At 38.9% G+C, this 25,433-nt stretch overlaps 1 protein-coding gene across 2 annotated transcripts in view; it reads right to left on the bottom strand.

Annotated features, from left to right (window-relative positions):
• Nucleotides 1–25,433, bottom strand: part of Tox (thymocyte selection associated high mobility group box) — a 302,843-nt gene that overhangs the window by 21,685 nt on the left and 255,725 nt on the right. For both annotated transcript variants that reach the window (XM_021160035.1, XM_029476656.1), the window contains exons 6-7: nt 14,896–15,126; nt 2,472–2,552 (exon numbers count right to left, since the gene is read on the bottom strand). In XM_021160035.1, coding sequence (XP_021015694.1) covers nt 2,472–2,552; nt 14,896–15,126 — 312 coding nt within the window. The remainder of the gene's footprint in view (nt 1–2,471; nt 2,553–14,895; nt 15,127–25,433) is intronic.

Genomic DNA, 25,433 nt, shown 5'->3' on the forward strand with positions numbered 1-25,433 from the left:
GAGAAGAGAAGAGAAGAGAAGAGAAGAGAAGAGAAGAGAAGAGAAGAGAAGAGAAGAGAAGAGAAAAGAAGAGAAGAAAGAGGAGAAGAGAGGAGAGGAGAGAGAATGCTATCTCATGTTATAACTTCAGGACACTGGGGACTTGAAAGATGTAGTACTGTGTTGATGTCCTTGAGTAACATGGCCCAGAGAATGACAAGAGCCCAACAAAAACAATGCTGCCATGACACTAGTCATCTCCTTCCTATGTATGTAAGCCTATTTCACAGAATAAAACACATAGATTAAGAGAGTGCTTTCTCATAAAGTGAGCTCTTCTAAATCTCAGCTCCCTACAGATGCCTATTCATTCAGTCCCACATCCCCTTGCCCTGAGAATAAATCCCAGCTCCTTTCATTCTCCCATATGGTATCCATTCACAGACTCTCTAATCACTCAGGTCTGGCCACAGTGGCCTCCTCTGAGCTGCTGTCTTCTCTTCCTTTCGGGCATTTGGGGTCTGTAAGGTCAAGTCTTTTCTTACCTTCAACTTCAATACCACATTTTCCATGAGGCCTCTGCTAATCAGTCTAGCCACATTTTTACTATGTGACTTTGGGTTTTGCAAGTCTCAACACTTATCAGCCCATGCTTTTACTAGTGGCCTTCCATGACTGAAACATGTTTTTTTACAGGAAGAGTCCAGGTTACTTGTTGTCTACTATCTCTTCTCTGGTTGGCATAAGGCTACATCCACATGACCGTGAAAATTTGCCAACAAATCCATGAAGTAGCAAACAACAACCAAAAAGAATATAGCCTGGCTGGTACATGGTAGCATTTTGGAATTATGATTACTTGTTTGTTACTTTAAATTTATAATATAGTACGGGAATATAACGTGGAAAAACAAATGTTTAAATTTGAGTAGTCTTTCTTTGCGTTGTCATAATTAAACTGGAAAAGCATTAGATTTTTACATTTGGTGCCACACATTCTGGGAGGTAGGCTGTGAATTTCCTACAGGTGTGGAGAAGGCTATGTGTGCAGGATTGCAGGGGTATCTCTCTGACGCATGGAGACTGAAGCTTTCCTTCAATTTGAACACACATCATAGAGAACCATACAAAAATAGAGATTCAACAGCTCCAGCAAAATTCCTGCTGCTAAAGAGATAAAAAAAATGTCAGAGTAAGCTGTAAAAAATGTGCTTGGTTTCTTAGATGTAGAAATAGCAATTTGCAGTGTTTATACAAATTGCCCTGTGCTGAGGGTTGCTGCTTGGAGACTGAACAGGGAGTAAAGCCGCAGGGAGTAAAGTGGCAAATCTGATGATGCATGCTTTGGAAGTGAAGGCCTAGTCAGTACGGAGGCATCGTGGTGGCAATCTGCATGCCACTAACCAAAGGGCCTTGTGTCTAGACTGACACCTGCCATGTTAAGTTTTCTCTCATGGAGAAGCACTCCAGCTAACTGCTCTTGTCTTTGGGATAGGAGATGGCTAAGGTCTAGTTTGCTGATGATATGCATCCTACATGTGATGGGGGCTTCGTTAAAATTTCCTGAGTGTTCTCTAAATTCTGCACATAGACCGAAACGTGAGCTCAGATGAAAAGGCATACACGTTGAAAGGCAGACAAATCAGAAAGTGGGGATGTAGAATGAGACAGGAAGAAAAAAATTAATTTTACATCGTAAGCAGTATTTTTCCTGCAACACCATCATATCTATTTGTATTTTGCCTTCTTTCCCCCTCGGTGGGAACATATTCAGTATGTATTTTTGTTGATACAAAAACCTAATGTGTGTATTTTTAAAAGGGTTGTTAGAACAGAAATGGATATTTGTAGTTGTAAAAAGAAAGCACGTTTTGTGGATGACTGCAAAGAAATCTAGAGCCTGCGGTGGCCACAATGAACAAAGGAATAGCAATCTGGATTGGACAAGCTGCTATGTCAAGTGCTTCTAGATGTAATCCTGTTGCTCCACAATCACCCTCCTGAGAGCTGCATGTAGGGTAGTGTGGTTTCGTAACACTAAGCCAAACAGAATCAACTCTTTAGTGTATATATAAGCAAGGACTAATATAAGATTATCTGAAGCACAAAATATTTTTCAGTACCCTCATTTAAAAACCCAATGAAGGGATTCTATATCCTGAAGCGGATATAATGAGACTGGAACTTGAAGTGGATAGCATCTCCTCAGGAAAGGCCCATGCAGTGGAAGGAAGATAAGGGTCAAACTGGACTCAGCTACCGAATAAGAATGTAATGTGCTTGACTGCAAATGAACAACAATGCACAGGTAGACAGTGTCTTACAAAAGGCCACCAGATAGGACTCTGGTCTTCCAGCAATGAGAAAATATTTCCACAACACAAAGAAAATTATGCAGAAATGCCAACATGATCATTTATGCTTTAAAATGACTATCAAAGTCTGCATAAGATGGCCACAATCTGTCACAGTACCAAACAATTGCATGTTACCTTGGATACAAGGCTGGCTCTGTATGCTGCTAGCTGCTTCAGGTATTCCTTCTTTGCAGCCTCGGTTTTCTTCTTATAGACCTGTGACAACAACAGAAAGTCTTAAATTAGACTGTGTATCTACTTTTGTTTCAAGGGATGGAAAAGATGGAATGGTAATCGTACACACATATGGATAGGAGCTAGAGAAAGTACCCAAGGAGCTAAAGGGGTCTGCAACCCTATAGGTGGAACAACAATATGAACTAACCAGTACCCCCAGAGTTCATGTCTCTAGCTGCATATGTTTCAGAAGCTAGCCTAGCCGGCCATCAGTGGAAAGAGAGGCCCCTTGGTCTTGCAAACTTTATATGCCTCAGTACAGGGGAACACCAGGGCCAAGAAGTGGGAGTGGGTGGGTAGGGTGTTGGTGGGGGGGGGAGGGTAAGGGGGACTTTTGGGATAGCATTGGAAATGTAAATGAAGAAAATACCTAATAAATAAAAAAAAGAAAAAGGAAAAAAATAATATACAGCTCTCAAAGAGTATGTTTTCTTCCTAATACAGGTTTGAAAGAAGAATGAAGATAGACTGTTAGAAGAATGAACATTGTAACATTTTCTCATTTTTTTCAGAACGTGTACAAGAGGGTTTGAGTGTGGGAGTATTGGCAGCATTGATGAAGGCTTTCTGAAAAACCTTACCCAGAATAAGATGTTCCCATTTGTACAGAAGACAGGCATTCAAGAGTACAGTAATACTCTAATATGTGTGGTTCATGACAAACATAAAACTGAGATGAAATTTAAGGATGATGTCTCTTATCTGGTAAGAAGACCAATGGTCAGGCATTGGTATTTGTGGGTTCATCAGAATTTTAAGAGCCTCTAGGCTACATTTCCAAGGATTCAGGTGTCAGCAGCAGCAGACAAGGGTACTCTCAGGACTGGAATGGGGATGGCAAGTGGCTAGGGACACAACCTGCCACGTTCTATCACCTACATGTCATTCTATTCCAATAGAAACATGGACTACAGCCATGGGGCCCTCATAAAAAGTTTTCTGTAATGGACACTGACAAAGGCTTGAAAACAAATGTAAAAGCAGAGACTACTCATTGGGATCTGACAAGTGACCAGCTCCTGTGTGCCAGAGGTCACTGTGGGCCACTTAAACAGGGGAAGAGGCAGGGAAGAAGTGGGGGTAAGCTAGGGCACAGACAGGTTTACCCTCTGCCCTGAGGCTGCATTTCAAGGTTCCATAGTTATGCAATCTTTTAAAATCAGCCCAAATGAACAAAATGATCTTCAGCGTTTACTGTGGAAATGAAAACGCATTGGCTCTGCTGTGACTATTAACCAGAGTCAGGTAATATTGAGAAGTGATATAGAGTCCGTTGGAGCAGATAGGTGGGACTGTGTCTAAGGCCAAACACCTGGCAGCTGGCAGCAGAGGGCACGGTTCTCTTCTAGTGAAAGTGGTTTGCTGAGACCAGAGTACAATTCTGAGACTCGAGATGGGAAAACTATGATTGACTCATGAATATTTTAACTCCAACAGATCTCCAGGTAAACAAACTACTGTGCTAGAATAACTGGACCTATAAAATGAATGTGATTACTCCCTTCTAGGGAGGTATGCAGTGTTGACTTTCACAACTAGCTAGAATTTTATATAGTAAAAACTAATTAAGGTGAGGAATTGTTAATCAGTGCAATATTATCATTGATCAGTCTATTACCTTGACTAAATAAGAAACTAAAGAAAATTAGAAATCTGATTTAGGAGCTCTGTTATTGTTCTTAGTAAAAAAAAAAAAGTTGAGTGATATATCTTTTGATTGAAGCACAAAAGTGTCGTAGATTTATAGGACTATCAGTTCAAGTCCAGAATCTTCTGTGGAAATTCTTGAGTGAATACAAATGACGGTTCTGTTGAGTTTTGGATGCTTTCATTTTAAACATTATGACCCATATTGGTTCAATCACATTTAGAAGACAAGTGCTTCTGATCTCTATTGATTTATTCCTTCTTTTCCCTGTGCGAAAGATTACTCTCACTAATTTTGCCTTCAGCCCATTTCTCCATGACATAATTTGTATATAATGGCTTTAAGCAACCCTTTCCGCTTACTACCTTAAGGTGGTTCCTGGTAGGAGCTGGAGTGATCGCTCAGTGGTAAGAGTGCTTGCAAACAACTATGCAAGCTTGTTTTGAGTCCCCAGGTCCCATGCAAATTGTTCAGCATGTGACCCTACCCATCAAGGGGTAGAGGCAAGGGCATCCAGAAGGGTGAGCTTGCTGGCCAGGCAACCCAGCAGGAATGGCAAGTTTCCTGTTCAGAAAGGCTTTGTCAAGGCAATAAGGCAGAAGATGATAGAGGAAGAGACCCAAAGTTCTCTGATTTCTGCATGCACACATAGGGGCATATTTGCCTACACATTCATGTGCATGCATGCACAACACCCCCCCACACACACACTCACAAGCACACACATACACAAATGTTTTTGAGAGGTATTTTCTCTTATATACACTGACATCTTAGAAAAATATGAAAAAATATTCAATAATTTTTTTAGTGTCCTAAATAATTGTATCATATTTTAATTAACATGCTATACTGTGCCTTCCATTAGTTAGGGTTCATTTAGCTTTTAGAGGGACTTATAATAAATATGGACCTCTAGGCTTGCTCAAAGTATTGTTTTCTAAGTAGCAAAGGTAAGATGGCCTGATTCTAGCATTTCCTGTCTTTTTTTTTTTCCCATTTGGTTTCTATTGAAAACAGCAACATGTAAGTATGTTGCTACCCTTTGTTGGGCTGCTGGCAGTAAATACCACACAAAGTGTTAACATTCCTACAATGTGTTGATTAACAACTAGGAGGGGGAGGCAGGTAACTGTCACCCTTCATGCTGAACATAAGGCCTGGTCCCATCCCAGGATCAATGCTGTTACGGGATACCTGACTAGCATTCAGACATCCCAGTTTCACAAATGGCTCCCCATTGGCTATTGATGATCGGCTATGTTGGGATCACTGTGTAAGTGCCTAAACACCACTTTAGGGAAGAGTAAACTCATCACTTCACATTATGTGGATTGATGGGTCCACACGTTCCCAAATAGCTGCAGATGTTCAGAGGGAGAATTCAAAGGGGGTTCATTTCAGGAGGTATATTTCTGTAATTGTGTTTAAAGGAGGGTAGCCCAGATCAGAGTGAGGTTGTCTGCCCGGCAATAATTAGACCCTCTACCTTTGAGAACTACCTAATGGTTCCAGTTCTACACACTGGGTATGTCTCTCTGATGCTGCTCTCTAAAGTTGGGCTAGGATGCTGTTTAAATTCTATATTAATGAAAGTGTCCAAAGAGAATGATATTCATATATAAGAATTCCACATGTAGAGGAAGTAGGGCAAATTCTAACTTTAAAAGGGACATTTCAAGATAACTGGTAAAAAGCCCCTGTAAGATATTTCAAAACTTCAAGTTATAGATGGAGAAAGCCCTTTATTTTCAGAAACCAAAGGGGTTGTAGGGTTGTATTCAGCAGTGAATGATAACTTCAGCAATCAAAAGCACAGACCTGGCCAGTGAGGATGGGTCTGATTTATGTCAAAGTTAAGTTTGGGAAAGACATAGTTTCTCTCAGGAAAGACAAATATTTTAAAGGTATGTGATTCATACAGTAAATATTAGTGTTCTGCTGAGCTACAAAATGGCTTCCAAATGGGCCACAGCTGTTTGAAATAAAGTACAAAGATGGCCAGAAGAGGATTCAAAAATCATAATATATCATTTATCATTTCCTCAGCTCATCTAAACACTTTTGAATTCATCCTTCCTTAACATAGTTATATGCTGTGGTTTGTTATTCCAAGAAAGCCACCATTTCCTATCTAAGCATCGCATCTTGTTGGTTAAACTAAAACATGTATAATAGCTAACCCAAAACACACTTAGACATCAGATAGCAGTTCTGGAGGACACAAATCCTGCTCATAGGACCCTGTGATTCACTGAATGATCTAAATATCACTGAGTACAAGCGTTTTTATAGGCTGATAATCCCTAATTAAAATCAGCACTTCAACGGCAGTGACTATGACACACTTATCCAGAATAAAAATGCAATGTAATCTGTCAGTTCACTCTTGCGTTCTTCTTTCCCAAACAACCTATCCAGCTCACAGAGAAAAGCAACAGCTTAAAACTACTTGATAATTCCCTCTTCCTTTCTTCTCTCTAGCTCTGGGCTGTAATCGCTAGTCAGTTTACTTCAACAGTTGTTAGAGTCATAATTAGAAGAAAAGGTGCAAAATTCTTCTTATTCTGAATTCTATTCAAACCTTATTTAAAAGCTGACAAGGTGCTTTCTCTTTTGGTTAAACACAAATGTATTTTTTTCCACTACCATTTCTTATTTATGGAAAATGCTTTGCCACAGAATTATGTATGAAGAAGAATAACTTCATCACAATTCTGGAGATACCTCTATAGCAACTTCATCTATATCTAATGATATAGTGATATCACTTTCAGGGATGATGCCCTTTAGATCAGTCGGAGAAAGTGTGTCAGTATTTTGCATGCAACTTGGTCCTTAAACATGGCTACCTATCTATTTTGTGTAACTTGCTCAGCATCTTTATAAGGACACTCTAACTGGAAAAATTTCATAAGTTTGTATTTTGAGGACTGAAAACATTAAATGATATGACAGAAATCTTGCTGTTGATTCCTTTTGGAGATTGTTTGATACACCTGAAGGGTTTTGGCCATGTTGATGCCATCTGTTCCTGGCTACTAGGCACCAGAAATGGGCAGCTTGGCTTTAGAAATGGTTGCAGAACATATCAACTGATTTATTAAATGAAGAGGACTCACTAAGCACTATGTTGTTAATTAATTACTCTTAACTAACAGGCTGACTCCTATGCGCCTAAAGTAGCATGACACATGAAGGGTACGAACACCAAGTAGCAGCAAAGTCATGCTTTGGCTGCATGCCTCTTGTCATTGTCCTCATCAGGCTCTTCCTTTTGTAGTTCCTCTAAAAAGAATGTTGCCTTGCTATTATTCCTCCTGTTTCACAGAACAGGAAATACAGACACAATAAACAATACTCTATGGCAGAATTAGAAGTGAATCAAAGCAATATGGTATCAAAGGTTCATTTGTGTTTGCTCATGGCTCCCCCTAGATATGAAAATGCCTTCAGATGAGCCTTAAAATTCGTAACTGTAAGGTCTGGTCTATTTCTCATGATAGAAGTCCAGCATTCAAAGCAGTGTCTAATACATAGTAGGTGCTCAGGAAACACAGTCAGACATCAGCAAATGATAGGACAGTATTCTAAGAAATGTGCTGGCAGGTGGTGCTGTTATGGTGTTGACAAAACTGCACTTACACAATACAGTAGCTGCAATGGCATTAGGCTGTATCATTGCACAAACTGCATCTTCTAAATTAAAACACACATCAATGGAAACAGAGAATTTGATAGATATGCAACTTGTCCCAAACATATGTACAAATGAAGAGTTGTAACAGACTTGAAGGAATGAATATCAACTGGAGTTATTTTCTCATCCAAGTTATGGAAACATTTAAATGAATTATTAACTCTTACTGTGTATAGATTATAAATATTCAAATACCTGAATTACACATGTTTATATTCATAGTGCCAATACATGTTTTTACATACATTGGATAGGTAAAGCAATAGGTTCATGCAGAAATCTCAGCACTATACCCAAGTACACAAGGCAACACTGACACACACACACACACATACACACACACATAACCTGGCTTTAGAAGTAAAATGTGCTTAATATTTCAAGTTATAATCTAATTGCCGATTTGTAATTTTCTGTGAATATAAATTTTGCTTACATGCTTTGGTCTTTATTATTTTTTGCTAATTAAATTTTTCTTTATATATTATTTGAATATTGTAATTTTTGAGAATAATTACTTTTTATCTTATTTTCTGTTTCTGAGTGTCCGTATATGATACCATGTGCTTCCATCATACCTATCCTTCCATGTCTTCTTCAGCTTCTCCTTTGCCCTTCCTGGCACCTCCCTAACAAATTCATAACCCTCTTCCTCTGTGTGTGTGTGTGTCAGTGCTGCCTTGTGTACTTGGGTATAGTGCTGAGATTTCTGCATGAACCTACTGCTTTACCTATCCAATAACCTATCCAATATGCTTCATCTTTTAGAGAGTAGGAAACACACCATGTTTATATGTAAATTGTTAAGAAAAACTTACACCTGTTCAAATGCTATAGTATGGCAGGGTTGTCGTTAACCTTAAGTATGGTTGACATAAAATTCAAATTTTGTCCTACCTTAAGGAGCAAAGTCCCCAGTAGCATTTGTGTAGTGGGTGTCTGAGCAGTAACGAGGAGGAAATGATTGGATTCCATGGGCTCTGAGGATTTGTCAGCCGCTTCCTAAGTATAATTCTGGCTCTTCGTATCCCTGCTGCTTCTAATTTAGCAGGACAGGCTCATAATTGAAGCAAATTAACTATTTACAGTTGCCCCTTCTACCAGGGAAGAAGAAACAGCAGCAGGAAGAAGGAGGAAATGACACTCTTCCCACTTGTCAGATCTGCCCTTATATAAACACATTAACAGTAATTTCATGAGGCGTCAAACATAGGAATAAATACTGAGAGATAAAATAATGAGGTGCTGCTATTGAGCTGAACTGCTGGGGCTAATATCCTTGGATATGAATTATGCATCCCGAAAGAAGGCATATGCTACAGTATTCAAACATGTTCGCGGCAAGTGATGTCTGCTCATTAGGCTGTGCATCTCGAGGTAAATCTACTCTCTTCTTCCACGACAGGACTAGCATTTACAAAAATACACTCTCCAGGCACCCGTGGGCTGCGGTTTCCCCAAATCCAAATCCACCAAATCCAAATAGGCTTTCCACTCCATTTTTAGCATAACAGCATGTTTATTTAGCTCTTGGCTGCAGCTTTAAAGTCATTTAACGTAATGTAAACAAGAACATTTTGTTTGTAATTTGCTAAATGTCTTACAGCCCGACTGTGTCTCCAATTAGGAACTTAAGGTTCATTTAGTAATTTACATCTGGTTCTGATTTAAGGTGACTTTCCATGACTAAAAGGGACTCAAGAACCCTTTACAGCTCTGGGTCAACCTGTTCTGTTGGAAGCTGACCAGTCCTTTCATTTTATAGAGTTGGAATTGTATCGTCATCATGAGCTCAGGCCCTATACCATAGTGATCAGAACCAGAGCATCCCAAAGTCATGAAGGGAGATGAAAAATGTAGATGGGACCTTGTAAAAAAAGGTGAGGGCTGCTGCAGTAAGGCACCACGATGCATGGGGATAGGAGTGTTAACTTATTTTTCTTCCTCTGCAGCCTCCAGTCAGGGAGAGAAAAGTAGCAAACCCCAGAATCACAGCAATACTTGTGTTTTATCCCCCTTCTCCATCTGGTGTCTTTTAAACAACTTGGTATGCTTCTGAAATGGGTTCTTCCTTGTTGGAAGAGTCATTAGCATTTAAAACCCCCGGTTGGAATCCGAAGCACTGTTTTCTCTGCATTCCAGATTCAGCATTGTCTTCCCAAGTATTAAAATGGAGCCTTCTCTGAGCTGTGGAGAGTGCTCAGCATCTTTGGAGGGAAGGATTCATGGGGAAGGGTTGTTTTCCTTGACCACAGTTGTTACTCCTCTTGCCTTCCTTTCAAGTTCTCTGCATTGACAGAGTATTTGCAGAACCAAAGAACACACAGCTTCTCATTCACCATGGATTCTAAAAATTAAAGATCTGTCCTCCATGCTGCATTTCCATCCCTGCCTCAACTCCACACTGAGCAGGCATGGGATGGAAACACAGTGTTCTATTAGGTGTGTTTCTTCTGGTTGGCAGAAAGCTATTTATTTGTAATCCCGATAACGATGTTTTCCTTTAAATGTTGTAATTTTCCAAGTTCCGAATAAGTCACTGATAACTCTATCCACCTCCCTCTGTTTGTTTTTATATTGGTAGCTGCTCACAATTGTGGGCTATTATGACAACAGGGTTTTCAAACAACTACAGCACATGAAATCTCGACCTCCTACCCTAACTGCCTCCACAACCTAAAACAATCCTGTGGACTTGTCCAAACTAATTTAGGAGTGTTCCTTTAAAAGTGCAGAGCAGTAAGTAGGCTCCCCAAGTTGGAATCTTAAATGAGAGTTGAGTGCAATTACTTTAACGTTGAAGCAGATATTATAGTGAGTTGGCACAACGAGTCAACATTAAGACAGGCTGAACAGGTGGCAATGCAGCAGATAGAACATTCTGGAATAATTCCACGATGGTGTTTGGAAGCTCCAGAGTGCCTTTTGGGCAGGCATGTTTGCCACACTGGCATCTCCTGCAAACATTCAGTGATAGGCTGCCACAGAACAGCAGAGCAGCGGCCAGGCCACCGGATGCCATCCCTTCTCAGATGCCCAGATGGGTGTAGGCCTTATGTGTGTTGTAGTGTAGCATCATAATCCAGTTGTTGGAGAGTAATGTACAGTCTCTGTCTTTATTAAACAAGAGCATCTTTAAAGGAAAAGAATCAGCTCTCCTGGATTCCTGCTACAACAGGGAACATCAGGCTCAGTATCTCAGCGTAACCTTAATTGCTCACAATACCTTGTTTGGGTGACTCTCAAAAAAGTACTCAAATTTTAAAATACTTACTTCCTTCAAGAAATATAATGTGATAATATTTTCTTAGACAATCTCGACTTAAAGATTATTATTTAGTAGATTTGATTCTTGTACATGAATCATATTGTCAACTATTGTATAATTATATCCTTTATTTATCAATGAATTTTCTTTCAACACCTCAACTACTTCCGTAATTGAGACCCAAGGGGGTAGACACATTTTGAGGTCTTTTTTTCTTTTCTTTTCCTAAAACTCTCTCTGTGAAGATCGGGGTTGTCTCAAACTCCAGAGATCCTCCTGCTTCTGCCTCTGGAGTGCTGGGATTAAAGGTGTGTCACCAATGCCTGGCTTTGAGTTAGTTATTGAATGAGAAGAAAAACACAAAAGAGAAAAGGGAAAATACCTTGACATTACAAGTATTTGATTAAGAAGTCTTGGCTATTATAGTATAAGCCTAGAAACCTAGAGCAGGGAATGGGAGTAATGTCCCCCTTTAAGTTGATAAGAGCTCTTCTACTCTCTCTTCCCCCCCTCTCTCTCATATGCATAGACAGTAATCACAGACACATAGTTTCCTTATACAGCTAGGCAAAAAGCATGTTAAAAGCTATTTTAATGCTCCCTTGTTACTTTAAAATACAAATCATCATTGTAATAGAATTAGTAGACAAAACTTGGCTCTTTACTCTTGGAATTATCTGGTTTTGGTTGTATGGGCATTATTTTATTTTTTTCCAAAAGAAATAGTACAGATGGCAATTTTTACATTGTTAATGCAAAGGACAGCTCCTGGGCTGTAAAAAGTCTTTATAGATTTCTCTCTTAAAAACCCTGGTTTTGAATATAGGAGAGTCTTAGGACTACTGGGACCCAGAGGCATGTAAGAAAAGGCGACCAAGTGTTAGGTAGAGAAAGTGATGCTTTTGAAAAACACAGAAGGCAAGGTGGAACAAAGAGCAAACATGTATATCTTCTGAGGAGCAAGGGTTGCTGTGCACAACCCTGATGATAAGGCCTCTCTGGAACTTCCTCTGGGAAATTTATTCTCAGAGAAGAGGAGGACAGGGCATGATGCTCAGAACATTTCCAAGAGTACATGGAAGATTAGCAGAACAGCAGAATAGCCAGGCATGGACATGACATTGCTCAGAGAATAGACATTGTTCAGAGAATAGGGCCAAGGGCTAGCCTTTCTCATCCATTCGTACTTTGGCCATCATTCAGCAATTGGATGGGGGAGGGGCAGATAACTGGAGGGGAAGATACCTGTACAGTTCCATCCTCAATTGGAAACTTCATTTAAGATCTGAGAGTATGGAAAATAATTGATCTGAAATAGGGACCAGCTAAAAACTGTCTCCAAAATCCTGAAATGGTCATATATTAGGTGTCACTTACAGTGCAGCATTGCCTGGTCTATTAGCAATCACATGGCTATGTTAACTGAGTACACAGAGAGTTCACACCATATCTTTGTCACTTTTAAAGATGACTCTTAGCACCCAGAACTCTACAGGCCAGGTCTTGTTGACATTCCTCCCTGGCAATCTTGAAGGCACAAGAAAATGTGTATCAGGCTTCACATGTCTCAGAGGTAAAAAGCACTGACTGTTCTTCCAGAGTACTAGGGTTCAATTCCCAACACGTACATGGCAACTCACAACTGTCTGTAACTCCAGTTCCCAGGGATCTGACACCCTCAGGCAGACATACATGCAGGCAAAAATGCCAATGCACATGAAATAAAAATAAGTTAAAAATGAAAATGTGTATTAATTTCAGGTCATATAGGATAACTGACTTAAGGAGTTGGAGGTGCTGGGGAGTAGGCAAAGTAAGGTTTGTTTCTTGGCATTTGGTTTTTATCATTACAACCTTCGCCATTTTTAGGAGTTTTTCAGGAAGAGAACTGTAAGTTAAATGGCAAGTTCTCCTCATAGAAAGGCTATGTTCCAATGAAATAAGTATAGATTGCTTGTTCAGCATCTGGAGACCTGTTTATCTTGCTTGCTGCCAAATCTATTGTGTCGGGACAGTGCTTGGCAAATATATGCTCAAAAATTTTTGTCAAATAAATGAGTGAACTTAACTTTCCTGACTGTATTTCATAGATTTTGGACAATTCATTATAGACCTTTGAGTACTGAGTAGAAAAAAAGAGGAAGTAATTTAAATGTCATTCAAGAGTATAAACCCCCTTATAGTTACTGACATAAACTAAGGTTCCTCCAGAACCTAGACAGTTTTCTCTTTTCTTGTTTTTTAAAGTCTCAATCTCTCCCCTGCATATGTACATATGTGAGTATTCATGTGCATGCATGCATGTATGAATGTATGCATCCATGCAAGCATGTGTGCATATGTGTGTATGCATGTGTATGTGTGTGGGGGGGGGGAGCCTTGTGTGTGTCAAAGTGTATGTGTAGAGGTCAGAGGTCAGAGGTCAACCTCAGATGCTGGCCATGGCCTTCCATGTTGTTTGCAGCAAAGATTCTCTGTTGTTTTCTTCTGTGCATGCCAAGAATTCTGCTGACTCTGCCTTCCATCTCACTGTAGAAGTGCTATGATGCCAGGGCTGGCTTTATCGGAGCTCTCTTCCTTATGTGTTTAAACTCAGGTCTTCACATTTGTACAACAAGCACCTTACCTTTGTTTTAAAATACATTTCCCTGGACATGGTGAAGAGTCAAATGTAATCTTAACATATGATTAGTAGTGCAACAACTGTTTTTGCAATAGCTGGGTGTATGTCGTTATTTTGACAATTTATTTTAGTTATCATGATTATTAATGTTTGTGGCAATAATACTATATCATAACAATGACTATCTACCCTCTAGTTTAGACATAGAATTAATATTTTTTCATGTAGGTGAGCTCTCAGTGTGTGTGTGTGTGTGTTTGCACACACCCTCGTTAAGATTTCCTAGATGACTGCTGGTACTGCTGGCATCCCTCACACGCCGATCCCTAAGCATGGCCCCCAGTCACACCCTGGCCATCCATAAGGAAGGAAAGCAAAAGCATCTGTCTGGCCCCACTTACCACAGCCTAGAATATGAGCTAGATATATGTGAGGGTTAAATAACAGACCCTTGTGATCTGTAGGGAAGGGACAAGGATAAAAACAAACTTGAGGTTCATTTGCACCAAAGAGTTTGATGACAGGATAGTAAATAGCAAGCACCAAAGAGAGGTGTAGATAGCTTTCAAAGGGAAAACTTTTAGTCTATGCTCATATGGGCAACATTAAGAAGTGATGTAATCCTGGCTGGGCTATGTGGAAGTCCTTCCAAAAGACGGTACACTGTATAAACTTTGAAACAAGGGAAACTAACATGTTACTTAGGGGAGAGTATAAAGAGAGTACAAGATTAAATGGCTCTCTCTCTCTCTCTTTTCTTTCCTTTTTTTTTTTTTTTTTTTTTTTTCGGAGACAGGGTTTCTCTGTGTAGCCCTGGCTGTCCTGGAACTCACTTTGTAGACCAGGCTGGCCTCGAACTCAGAAGTCCGCCTGCCTCTGTCTCCCAAGTGCTAGGATTAAAGGCACGAGCCACCACTGCCCGGCTAAATGGCACTCTCTTAAAGTATGGTTCAGACAGGGGGCACTTTCGAAGTCATAGTTATGGTGTCTGACCAATTTCCCTGAGGTTCATAGAAGCGATCTCTGAAGCCCACACACACTGTCTGCCATCAAGCTAATTCCAGTGATGTTAAACGCTCTTACCTGTTTCTGTTCTTCTCCTAGGCCATCCCACATTGATGCCACAATCTTCGATACTTCACCAAAAGTAGCATTTGGATTTTGGCCCTTAATGGCAGCCTGGGTATCACGAAAGAACAAAGCATAGGCAGACACAGGCTTCTGGGGCTCATTAGGATCCTTCTTCTTCTTCTTCTTGGGAGTTTTTGGTTTTTTTCCCATATCAGAGGCAGGCCGCTTCTCTCCTCCATTGATCTGAAATAAAAATCAAGATGAGTTATAGAATAATTGAAAAAAATCAGTGGCTGAATCATATTGCTATTTACCCTTGACACATACTCAAAATGCCACCTAGACAACGTTCACCCAGAGGCCTTTCTAAGAATAGTAGGTAGTGATGGTGTAGTTTTACGCAGAAGTCTTCATAGTTTGTTTGGAATATAGCTCACTTTTAGAATGCTTGTCCAACATGTTCAAGGTCTTGGATTCGATCACTAGTACACAACAGAACAAAAAGACAATGTATCTTCACATTTTATGTGCCCTCCCTGCTCATCCTTTTCCCCCGTTCAATTTGTGTATCTATGCCCTGCCTAGTCAGAGCTTTGCCCAACTCTACTTCTTTCTGTAGATGTGCAGGGACTAAAGACATGTGATAATACATCTGTCTTTACATGAGTTCCAGGGATTTGAACTCAGATCCTAACAGTTATCAGCAAGTGCTACACAGTTAAATGCCACTCCTTACCTCACTTCACCCTTTCTTTGTCACTGTAGCTGTAAGAACAGCAACTTTCTCTTGTAGTGACTTTACTGACCTTGTTCTTTTCCGGGGAGTTCTGCTTAGCTTCCTAATTATGACTTTATACACTGGGTCAGCAAGCTTAAGAAATAAATGGTTCTTGATTTTACACTTAGGTCTATAGATGTGGTTGGTGAGTGGGATGGGTGGGGTGAGGGTGGGAATCCAGCAATGCTTATGGTTTTGACTGGCTTAGAATCTGGGTCACTCTTATCGAGGGAAATTTTCTGTAATGCGGGGAATAATTCTATAATCAACACCATCCTGTGTGGGCTTCATGAGCCCTGTGATGGCAATGAATGCTTAAATTTGTAAGATGAGTTACAACCTTTTTACAGTTCAACAATCTATGAGTACCATATTGAAGAGTGTACCCCAAAATATCTAGATTCTAGAGATTTCTAGAATCAATTAGAACAATTTAGAACAGCATTTTCTCCATTTAAAAATAGATTCCACCTTTTCCCACTGTTTTGAGGTAATTTAAATGGCTATTCTGACACACTTAGGAAAGCTATACCACCAGTGTTTAAGGTACGTACATGTGAATAACATAATTGTTGCTAAGTAAAGGTGATGTTACTTAACCCATCTCTGTAAAATGAGGATTCTGGTAGTATTTCTTTTCACTTTTCAACTATAAAGTCATATGAAATTTCTGTATTTATATATATGTATACCTTCCAGTGCTAACTGGAAGAACCCTGTTCACAGGTGCCTGTCATACTGACCTAATTCCTATTTACACTATCTCCCAACAGTGGGCACTCTCACAGCTATTCTGACCTTTACCTTCTATGGCTGCTGTGTATTTTTCCTACCTGTGGTTAACATATTCACATAGCATGCTTGGTACGATGTATGTGTAAAATCACTGCCCCCCCCCCATGCGGAGAAAGCATGTTCAATTAAGAGTTCTATGACTATATCAGATGATCTAAATTCACGACCTCCCTTAGTTAGCCAACAGCTATGTTGCCTTTTTGAAATTAATTTTCCTGAGCACCCAATTTTCTACCATGAGTTAGTTTCAGATCAATTTTTATAATTACTGGAATGTATATACCTAAATATCTAAAAAGTTTAAAAGCCTATTCAAATACAAATGATGACACACTTAAAACCTTAAAAATTAACGTATCAAGGAAATGCAAAACATCCTCTTCATATTTGATATGTAAAGTCAGTTTGAAAGACTTATTTGTTCAAGTACAGTAAAAAACAGGAAACAGGCTTAAAGTGAATTCTTTGGCTTTGTATTCACTTGAGAAGAATAGAAAACTAAGAAGGATAGATAATAAGATGACAACTGACTATTGAAAACTGATGGTTTCTAGGAGGGGGGACAGCTGATTTTCTACAGGGATTTGGCTCCCAAGTCTGTATCCACTCTCTACTACAGTGTCCTACATTCTTGAACTTGCAAGTAGCACTTAGTGGACTTGTGCATTTCAAAAGAATACATAAAGTTGGGAGGTGTGGTGATTTGAATAAGAACACCCCAACTGGCTCATATATTTGAATGTTTGGTAACTGGAGAGTGTAACTGAAAAAAAGAATTAGAAAGATAGGAGGAAGGCTCTTGACAGAGGAAGTGTGTCATTGGGAGTGGGCCTTGGGGTTACAAAAGCCTATTTCAAGCCAAGAGTCTCTGTCTTTCTGTTGCTTACAGATCTGGATGTAGAACTACTTTTCTAGCAACAGGTCTCCCTGTGTGCTGCCATGCTCCCATTGTGATGACAATGGACTAACCTCTCAAACTGCAAGCACACCCCTAATTAAATGCTTTCTTTTATAAAAATTGTCTTAGACATGGTGTCTGTTCACAGCAATAGAATAGTGACAAAAACAGGAAAGAAAGAGAGGGAGGGGACAGGAGAGGGATTAGAGGAGAGAATGGGGAAGTTTATCAGTGCACACTATATACATGTATGAAATTCTTGAACAATGAAAAATAAACAATTTTTAAAAAAGTAAAGAGTGTTCTGCTAGAAAAAAATAGAAGTTGGCTATTCTGAAAATATCTACTCCACAAACTCAAAGAACCTCATGATGACATGATGCTCTGAACCAAGTTCCAAAGCTCATGCAGATTAACACTGGTCTATAACTTCTCCGGTTTGAATCTTAAGAGGTGAGTTTGGGAAACTTCTGGACCCCATCCAATTCTGTTAGAAGAGATAGTCATTAAATACGGTTTCCCACTGGGCCTTCCTGAAGAAGCTTTAACAAATGCCCTGATGGACCTAGGCATGGGAAGCTGATCTCAGTCAAACCATCCAGTTCTATCTTATTACCTAACATAAGATACACTGAAAGAGAAATAAACTACCTTCTTCTGTCTGCTAAGGGGACACATTCTCAGTTTTCTCCTTTCTATAGCCAACTCCTCTAAGCACGTTTGTGCTGGCTATGCACTGTCTCTTGTCATAACTTCAGCTGCTTTCTACTCTTTTAGCTCTTCATAAAGTCACCAATGCCTTCACAGAACAATCTAGCTTCCCCAGAAAGGCTCTTCTCTTCTAGTCTTAGAACACACAGCTCCTGGATTCATCTCTTATTTTGCTGGAGTTGCTGGTTTTAGAGGAGTTTTCTTTGGTTCATCTTTTTCTACATGGTCCCTTAATGGCAGCTTTCTCTGCCAGGCTTTGTGCTGTAACTCTCTTCTTTCATGAGCCTCATAAGCACATAGGGTTTCTATGGCCATTTGTGGCTGGATAGTTGTTAGGTCTGTGCGTTCCTCATTTAACATGCATAGAAGCAACTGTTATTTGATGTTGTTTATCTAAACATCGTAATCATATCTCAAACTCATGTCAGGCTCTTTTAATGTATTAGTTGTTTTACCTAGATTTCTATCCACAGCAAACCATGAATTTCTAAGTACACATCAATGTCACATGGTTGCTGTGCCTTTTCTCAGCCCAAGTGGTAGAGCTACCAAGGTAGGGTCAGGTCTAGTTTTGTTTACTAGCACTTAAGTAGCTCCTGAAAAACACAGAAAGTATTTAAGAGTTGCTATAGTACTAGCATAAAATAATATACTATAAAGTAATACTTTGACAAGAAGGATGAATGAATGTCAGTAGAAGTGGTTTCTGTTACAGGAAATTACACACAGATTTGCATGAGCACTTAAGGATAATAAACAAATATGGAGCAAAAGGAAAAACATGAGTAGGCTTTCTTTAAAAAATATTTGAAATCTTCCTAGCAATTTCTTTGCACTATAGGATGTATCTTTGTGGTTTTCTTCCTTATAGTCACAGGATACAAGCATTCAGCTCTGGGTGACTTCAGATGATAGGACAGGAAGCACAACCACTCAGCAAGTAATGTTGTAGTATACTCTTAGGTGAGGTGGATGGTAGAAGTAATATTGTAGTATACTCTTAGGTGAGGCTGAAGGCAGAAGGATTGGGAGGAGCAGAGACAGGGGAAACTATGGTTGGGATGTAATGTAGGTAAGGAATACAAAGTAAACAACAACAACAACAACAACAAAACTAAGTCAGAGATTCTCTGGGTAAAAGCCCTAGCTGTCCTGAACCTCATTGGTAGACCAGGCTGGCCTGGAACTCACATAGATCCACCTCCGTCTGCCTCCTGAGTGCTAGGACTAAAGGTGTTCACCATCACTCCTAGCCAAGCATAAATATTTCTTCAAAAGAAAAAAAAAGAAAGGAAAGGTGATGATATGAAAATTAACATATGCTAAATGAAGAGTCTATCTGGAATTTATTTCTACTTATTATTAATGATGTTGTTATATATGGGGATAAGCCTATAGTGATAAAAGATGTAGAGATGTTGACTTTAAATTCATTACATTTCTTTTAATGAAAGTCTACACAGCAGGTACATTTACTTGAGGGATTGTTTATATAATAATAATTTAAGATTCTGACTTGTACTTCATGAACATTAGTAATGCATATAATTCTTTCAATAAGCACAGGTTCATTATTAAAGTTGCAGTTTGCGATACTTAGAAGTGCCAAGGTGACAAGTTAAAGAATTTGCTGTGAACATCCTTATTAACAACAAAACAGAACAAGCAAAAACTAAGAAGAAGAAAACAGAAATTGGTGACTAGTTAAAATCAAGTGGTGGATGTGTCAGTTATCTTGGCTGTAGTAATAATTTCGTAATGTACATATTACATCAAATTGTTATGTTATATATAATTTTATTGGTCAATCACGGCTTAATAAAGCTGAAAGTAAACGAGGGTGATTGTGGCATTTAGGAGCATATTTCATCAATGATGGCAATACTTAGAAATGGAATAAAGCACAGATAAGTAAGTGCTTATTCATAGGCAATACTACATATATCCATTTAAAAATTAATTAAAATAGTAATGATTGGATAAATTGAAATAATTAGGACTGTCAATTTTGTCAATCCTTTTCAAAGATAATCAAATGTCAAGAGACAAATCTATCATGTAACACAAATTTTTAATTAAAGGACATCCCCCCAAACTATTTAAATAATTTCTTTCCTCCACTGTTCAATATTGAGCCTGAACCAGAAGGACTCAGGCTTATTTCATTTTTAAGTTGGTTTTGTAATAAATATCTTCTTTGTCTTATAACAATACTCTACTTTCTGGGATGACTGAATAAGAAGAATCGGTAACAAAAAAACCCACTCTGATGTTGATTGAGCAGATTATCATTTGAAGCAATGCAGAGCATGCTCCAGAAAATCATAAGCTCACCCATACGAGCACCCTTTAGCTGTCTGGAGGTTTTCTAGACCTTCCTGGCTTGGTTTGTAGGGTTGGGCAGGGTGCATTTTGTCTTACTATCAGAGTTGTGTTTAACTAAAGGAAGTATTTCATGATCGCTGTCTCCATATTCTGAAGGCAAAGGAGACATGATATGTGTGCCATAGTGTATTCCTCTGGATCTTTGGGGATGCATCTGACATTCCTGAGGAATAGCAAGCTGTGAAGCTGGGTCTCACCCCTCTGAAGGCCAGACTATTCATAGTAGTACATCACCTTTCTTTTCCTCTGGTTGAACTAAGAACATATCCATCCACTTTCAGTCACCAACATGTTAAGTCTTCCATTTAGAGATGTACTCAAGTCACTATTGCTCACAACTGTCTGCCATGCATGGGAACTGACTGACATCTGAGAGCACCAATTAAAAAAATACCCATCCACTACTCATTACTAAAGATTCACTGTCCTTATTTCAATAATTAACCTATGTCATCAAAGCTCTCTTGGGTTGTAATCATCTGAAGACTCATAAAATTGCCTGCATGTAACTCAACTCAACTGTGCTTTGAGATAATGCCCTATTTTTCACTAGAGATATACATGAAGGTGGAAAGAATGAAATATCTTCACTTTTATAAAAATAAACGGCAATTTAGAGAGCATGGTTTATTAGGTTGCTCAGTGCTTTTGTATAAAAGATTATTTCCTGGATATGATGCTTTTTCTTCTTACGGTGTAAGAAAATAAAATGAAAGTTCAATCATGTGGCTTGATGTCTTCTGTATTCTAGTTCTTGGGTGGTGCTTCGTAAAGATGTCTGCCTCAGGATCGATCTCTGATGGCCAATTTGTATTTTCCACTGCTGTTCATAGAGAAACATGCAAAAGAGAGCTATCCTTCTAGAGTCTGTGTGATGTGCTGGGCTTTGTAAGGCCTGCTTCCCAGTGGTACTTTGTTCCTCCTGAGAGAAGCACAGGTCCCTATCCACATGCAAAGCTTTCTGGGAAAGGAGCATTGCTTCAATTTGGTCCATTTACTGCCAGTAATGGATTGTATTTTGCAAAGTACCTGACTCTTCTGACCGCAAAGTATTTAGAATGAACATAAAAGAATGATAAACATCAAAAAATTAGCTAAATGGATTTACAATATGACCCTGGGTATTGCCTGGCTTTATACATTTATGTATGAGAGCTTGTGATTTCATACCTTGACTTTCTAAGAAATTGTGGTTCTATAATCTGGGTATCACTGTCTCACAGAATATTCTAGAATGTTAATTATATTCTCTATCCTGTCCACAGGGTGGCTCCTACCTTCATATAGCTATAGACCACCTATATAAAGCTGGCACAACTGAGAGCTGAAAGGCTTTGAATTGAATATTAGTTGATTAAAGATAAATCTAAGCAGCCATTGATGACTGGTAGCTCTGTTTTATTGGATGGTAGAGAAGGGTTCAATGGGCACTACTGTAGAGTATTTATTAACTTACTAGGGTTCTGTAACTAGAGAGTAAAATTTAATTCCAGTGTGTTCCATTTAGAACACAGAAGAAGCCTTATTATGTACAAAATAAACTTTCAAATAAGCCAGGTACATTGAAAGTCAGAAGTCTTGTGAGTCTTGATGCCCCCCCTTCTGTTATGTAGTGTCTTTCATTGGTTCACCATACATTTCTGCTCTTCTGTTATGTAGTGTCTTTCATTGGTTCACCATACATTTCTAGTCTACGGTAGTCGACAAAGGTTCATCATTACAAGGCAACAACTTGAAATACATTTAAAGAGTATATGAAATCCATAGTAGCTAACAAGATGACTGAACTAAAGTAATAAATGCATCCCTGATTACCTACAGTGATTTCATACTTAAAGCACTAATGAATAAATACACTAAAATACATATATTTTACTCATAAATATTATACAAAAGCTTTCTCGGGTTGCATATTCTTTCTTTAACTTACTTAGGTGCATTTGTCATAATTCTACAATATCTTCAGGCTTCTGGTAATTCATCGCCTGCCATGTATTATTTCTTAGTTATAATGGTGCATTTAACAAACTTATCAAAGAAAATAATAATCTTTTAATTTAAAAGAAGCATGTGCTCAGAATGTTGTTTGGAGAATACTTCCTAGAGTACAACCATTTAGCATTATCAGGGAAAGAGAGCCAGGGGTGACGCTTAGTGTTGGAGTTCTTGCCTAGTATGCAGAAAGCTCAAGGTTTAATTCTTAGCACCACACACACACACACACACACACACACACACACACACACACACACACGAGCACACACATGATTATTAAGGAAAGAGAATCATTGATACTGAAGCATCTCTGGAGAAGTTAGAAATGTCTATAAGCATATTTAAAATAAACTGCCACAGCCCCAAAGCCTTTAATGGAGCCAGGAGAGCTTTTAATGCATACTATCTAGCAGTAATCGCTGCAGTTTAAAATAGATTTTAATCAAGCACCATCTGCATAATAGGCTGAACAAATGCATAGAACTCCACTTATAACTCTTATCATACAAAGTAAACACCGTAAAATCTTCACCACAGAAACAGCCACACCACAGCCAGTGTGGGATGTCCCGATTCCAAAACTGAAAATCCTGCTGCTTACATCCATTTTCTTTTCCTCCTATCAGGGGCTATCTAATCCCCTTATGAGAATAAATTCAAATAACCATGGAAAGTGAGCATCTAGTTACTGCAAAATCAGCAAGCCTGTAGCACTTCTTTCATTTTACAGTTGGGTTTATTATGTTCATTAAGAATACCACCATGTTCAATAACTCAACACATCAACTACAGGAAAACACGTAGAAAGGCCTTTTGTTTTGAAATGATTCACAACCGTGGGGCACTGTAGCAGTACCAGCCTATAAAGCAAATTCATTTTAAGGACCTTTGATTCAAACATAAAACAAAAAATGTAACCATGCACAGTTTTTAGATGAGTTTAGCAGAGACACCTGGGGGCCTTATGTGAAATATAAACTTTGGGCTACTGTCCAGAAAAACTGTTGTAAAGTGAGGTATGGTTGGCTATAATTACACATACCTAGTAGCCTTTAGTGACAGTCTCTGGATCACTGGATCCTTGCTCAATCTGTCTGAGTAGAGCAATATGCTTACTGCTTATTCCTCTGCACTGGGGCTGTTCTTTATAGAACACAAGCTGTGAAGGTAAGGGCCTGGGAGTAGAAACCAGGTGGCTAGGCCAAGCTTCATGTTATTTTTATTCCATGAATTATCAAACGTGCTCAGTCATCTAGAATATGTTTAAGAACATATGCTCTTTGAAAATACTACATTTTAGCATAACTTGTTTGAATATATTTTTAGAAACAATCATTTGACAGACTAAATTTTATCATCTTCCTGGTACTAGTTTGTTAGAATTACCATTAATGTGCGTGCATGTGTGTGTGTGTAGATATGGCAATGGATCTAATAACATTTAGCATATGTTAGAGGAGAAGGTCAGAAGACTGTCACCTAGAATTCCACCAATTTCTCTTTCCTGCCCTTCCCACCACAGTAAGTGACCTTGGGTATCATAAAGTATGTGGAAAGTAGTCGCTTGAACAGTGCAGCTTCATTGAGGTTGTCGTCCATGGTGGAATGCGATTTTTGGGAAGGTCTCTCTTTGGGGATCTTCCAGGATTTTGTAAGTAATCCTTTACCCATTCTCCTTAAGTAAACCCAGTTAGCTTATTGGTTCATTAAATTGGATTTTGATGGACTCTTAATTGGGTCTCTTGGTATCCTATCTGTAGTGAATAGATGTGTAATGTAAAGTTGACACAATAATAGATACATATAAAAATAAGCAAAGAACATTTAGTTAATTTAATTGACATGAGTCTAAGAACATGGCAATATCATACATATTAAATCATGCAAATTTTTGATGAGTAATTGAACAATAAAACATGCCAATATTGAAAATATCTAATTTCAAACCCTAACTTTAACTATTATGACTCATTTCTTGATAAAGTGATATGACATTTTTTTTCTAGAACTTTTTAGTTTTACTTAATGAGTATAGAAGATTGTCTAGGATTTTATTGTAGCCTGAGAAGCTCTTGATTGAAAAAACACTGCTAAAGACTAACTACTCTGAATGAGGCTCACTCTAGTTCATGGAAAAAGCACAAGAAGGAGAGTCACCAAGTCCCCACTTTTCTGACTCTACCTAGTATTTGAGAGCACATGCTCTAAGGAATCAGCAACTTAGTAAGAATGGCTTAAAGCAAAAGGTCTAAGAAAGGAGAGAAGCAGGAAGAGTACTAAGTCAGTGTTCAGTCAAGGTATTGCTGAAAAAGCTTTGCCTGGGCAAAGAGTCCAGGCCACAGAAGATAAATCTGAGGGCCCCGCAAGCAGGATGCTTATAGCAAGGGTCTGTTAAAGATTGTATAAAAGGATGAGCATCGTCCATCTCAAGGCTGGGGTAAGATAATTCTCCCTGCAGGTCTCTCCCACACCTCAAGGAAGAATGCTCTGAAAACTTGCCTCTACAAAGGGAGAAGAAGAATAACAGGATGACCTCTAAACAGCAGCCAGCATTTGCAAGGGCTGAAACCATTTGGGTGCTTGGGAAAGGTCTGAACACACAAGCTAAGTGTGGTTCTGTACTGGAAAGGCCCAGGAGATCCTGCAGAAGCAAACTAAAACTCTCCTGACGACTGCTTTCAAACCACGTCTAAAACAACTTTCACTAAGTTGGGATATAAACTCATATTCCAAAGGCATAAACCAAAATAAGGCAAGATATTAAAACGAGAAGTAGATCACAGACTTCATGAATAAGAATTAGGCAAGGGAGTGTGTGCTGGCTGAATGAGAATGCGCCTCACAGGCTCGTATTTAAGTGCTCAGTTCCTAGCTAGGAGAACTGTTTGGGAAGGATTAAGATGACTTTGTTGGAGAAGGAGTATCCCTGAAGTCAGACTTTCAGATGTCAAAAGCTCAAGCAATTCCTCTTTTTTTTTTTTTTTTTTT

Source organism: Mus caroli, chromosome 4 (genome assembly GCF_900094665.2).
Source record: "Mus caroli chromosome 4, CAROLI_EIJ_v1.1, whole genome shotgun sequence".
NCBI lineage: Eukaryota > Metazoa > Chordata > Mammalia > Rodentia > Muridae > Mus > Mus caroli.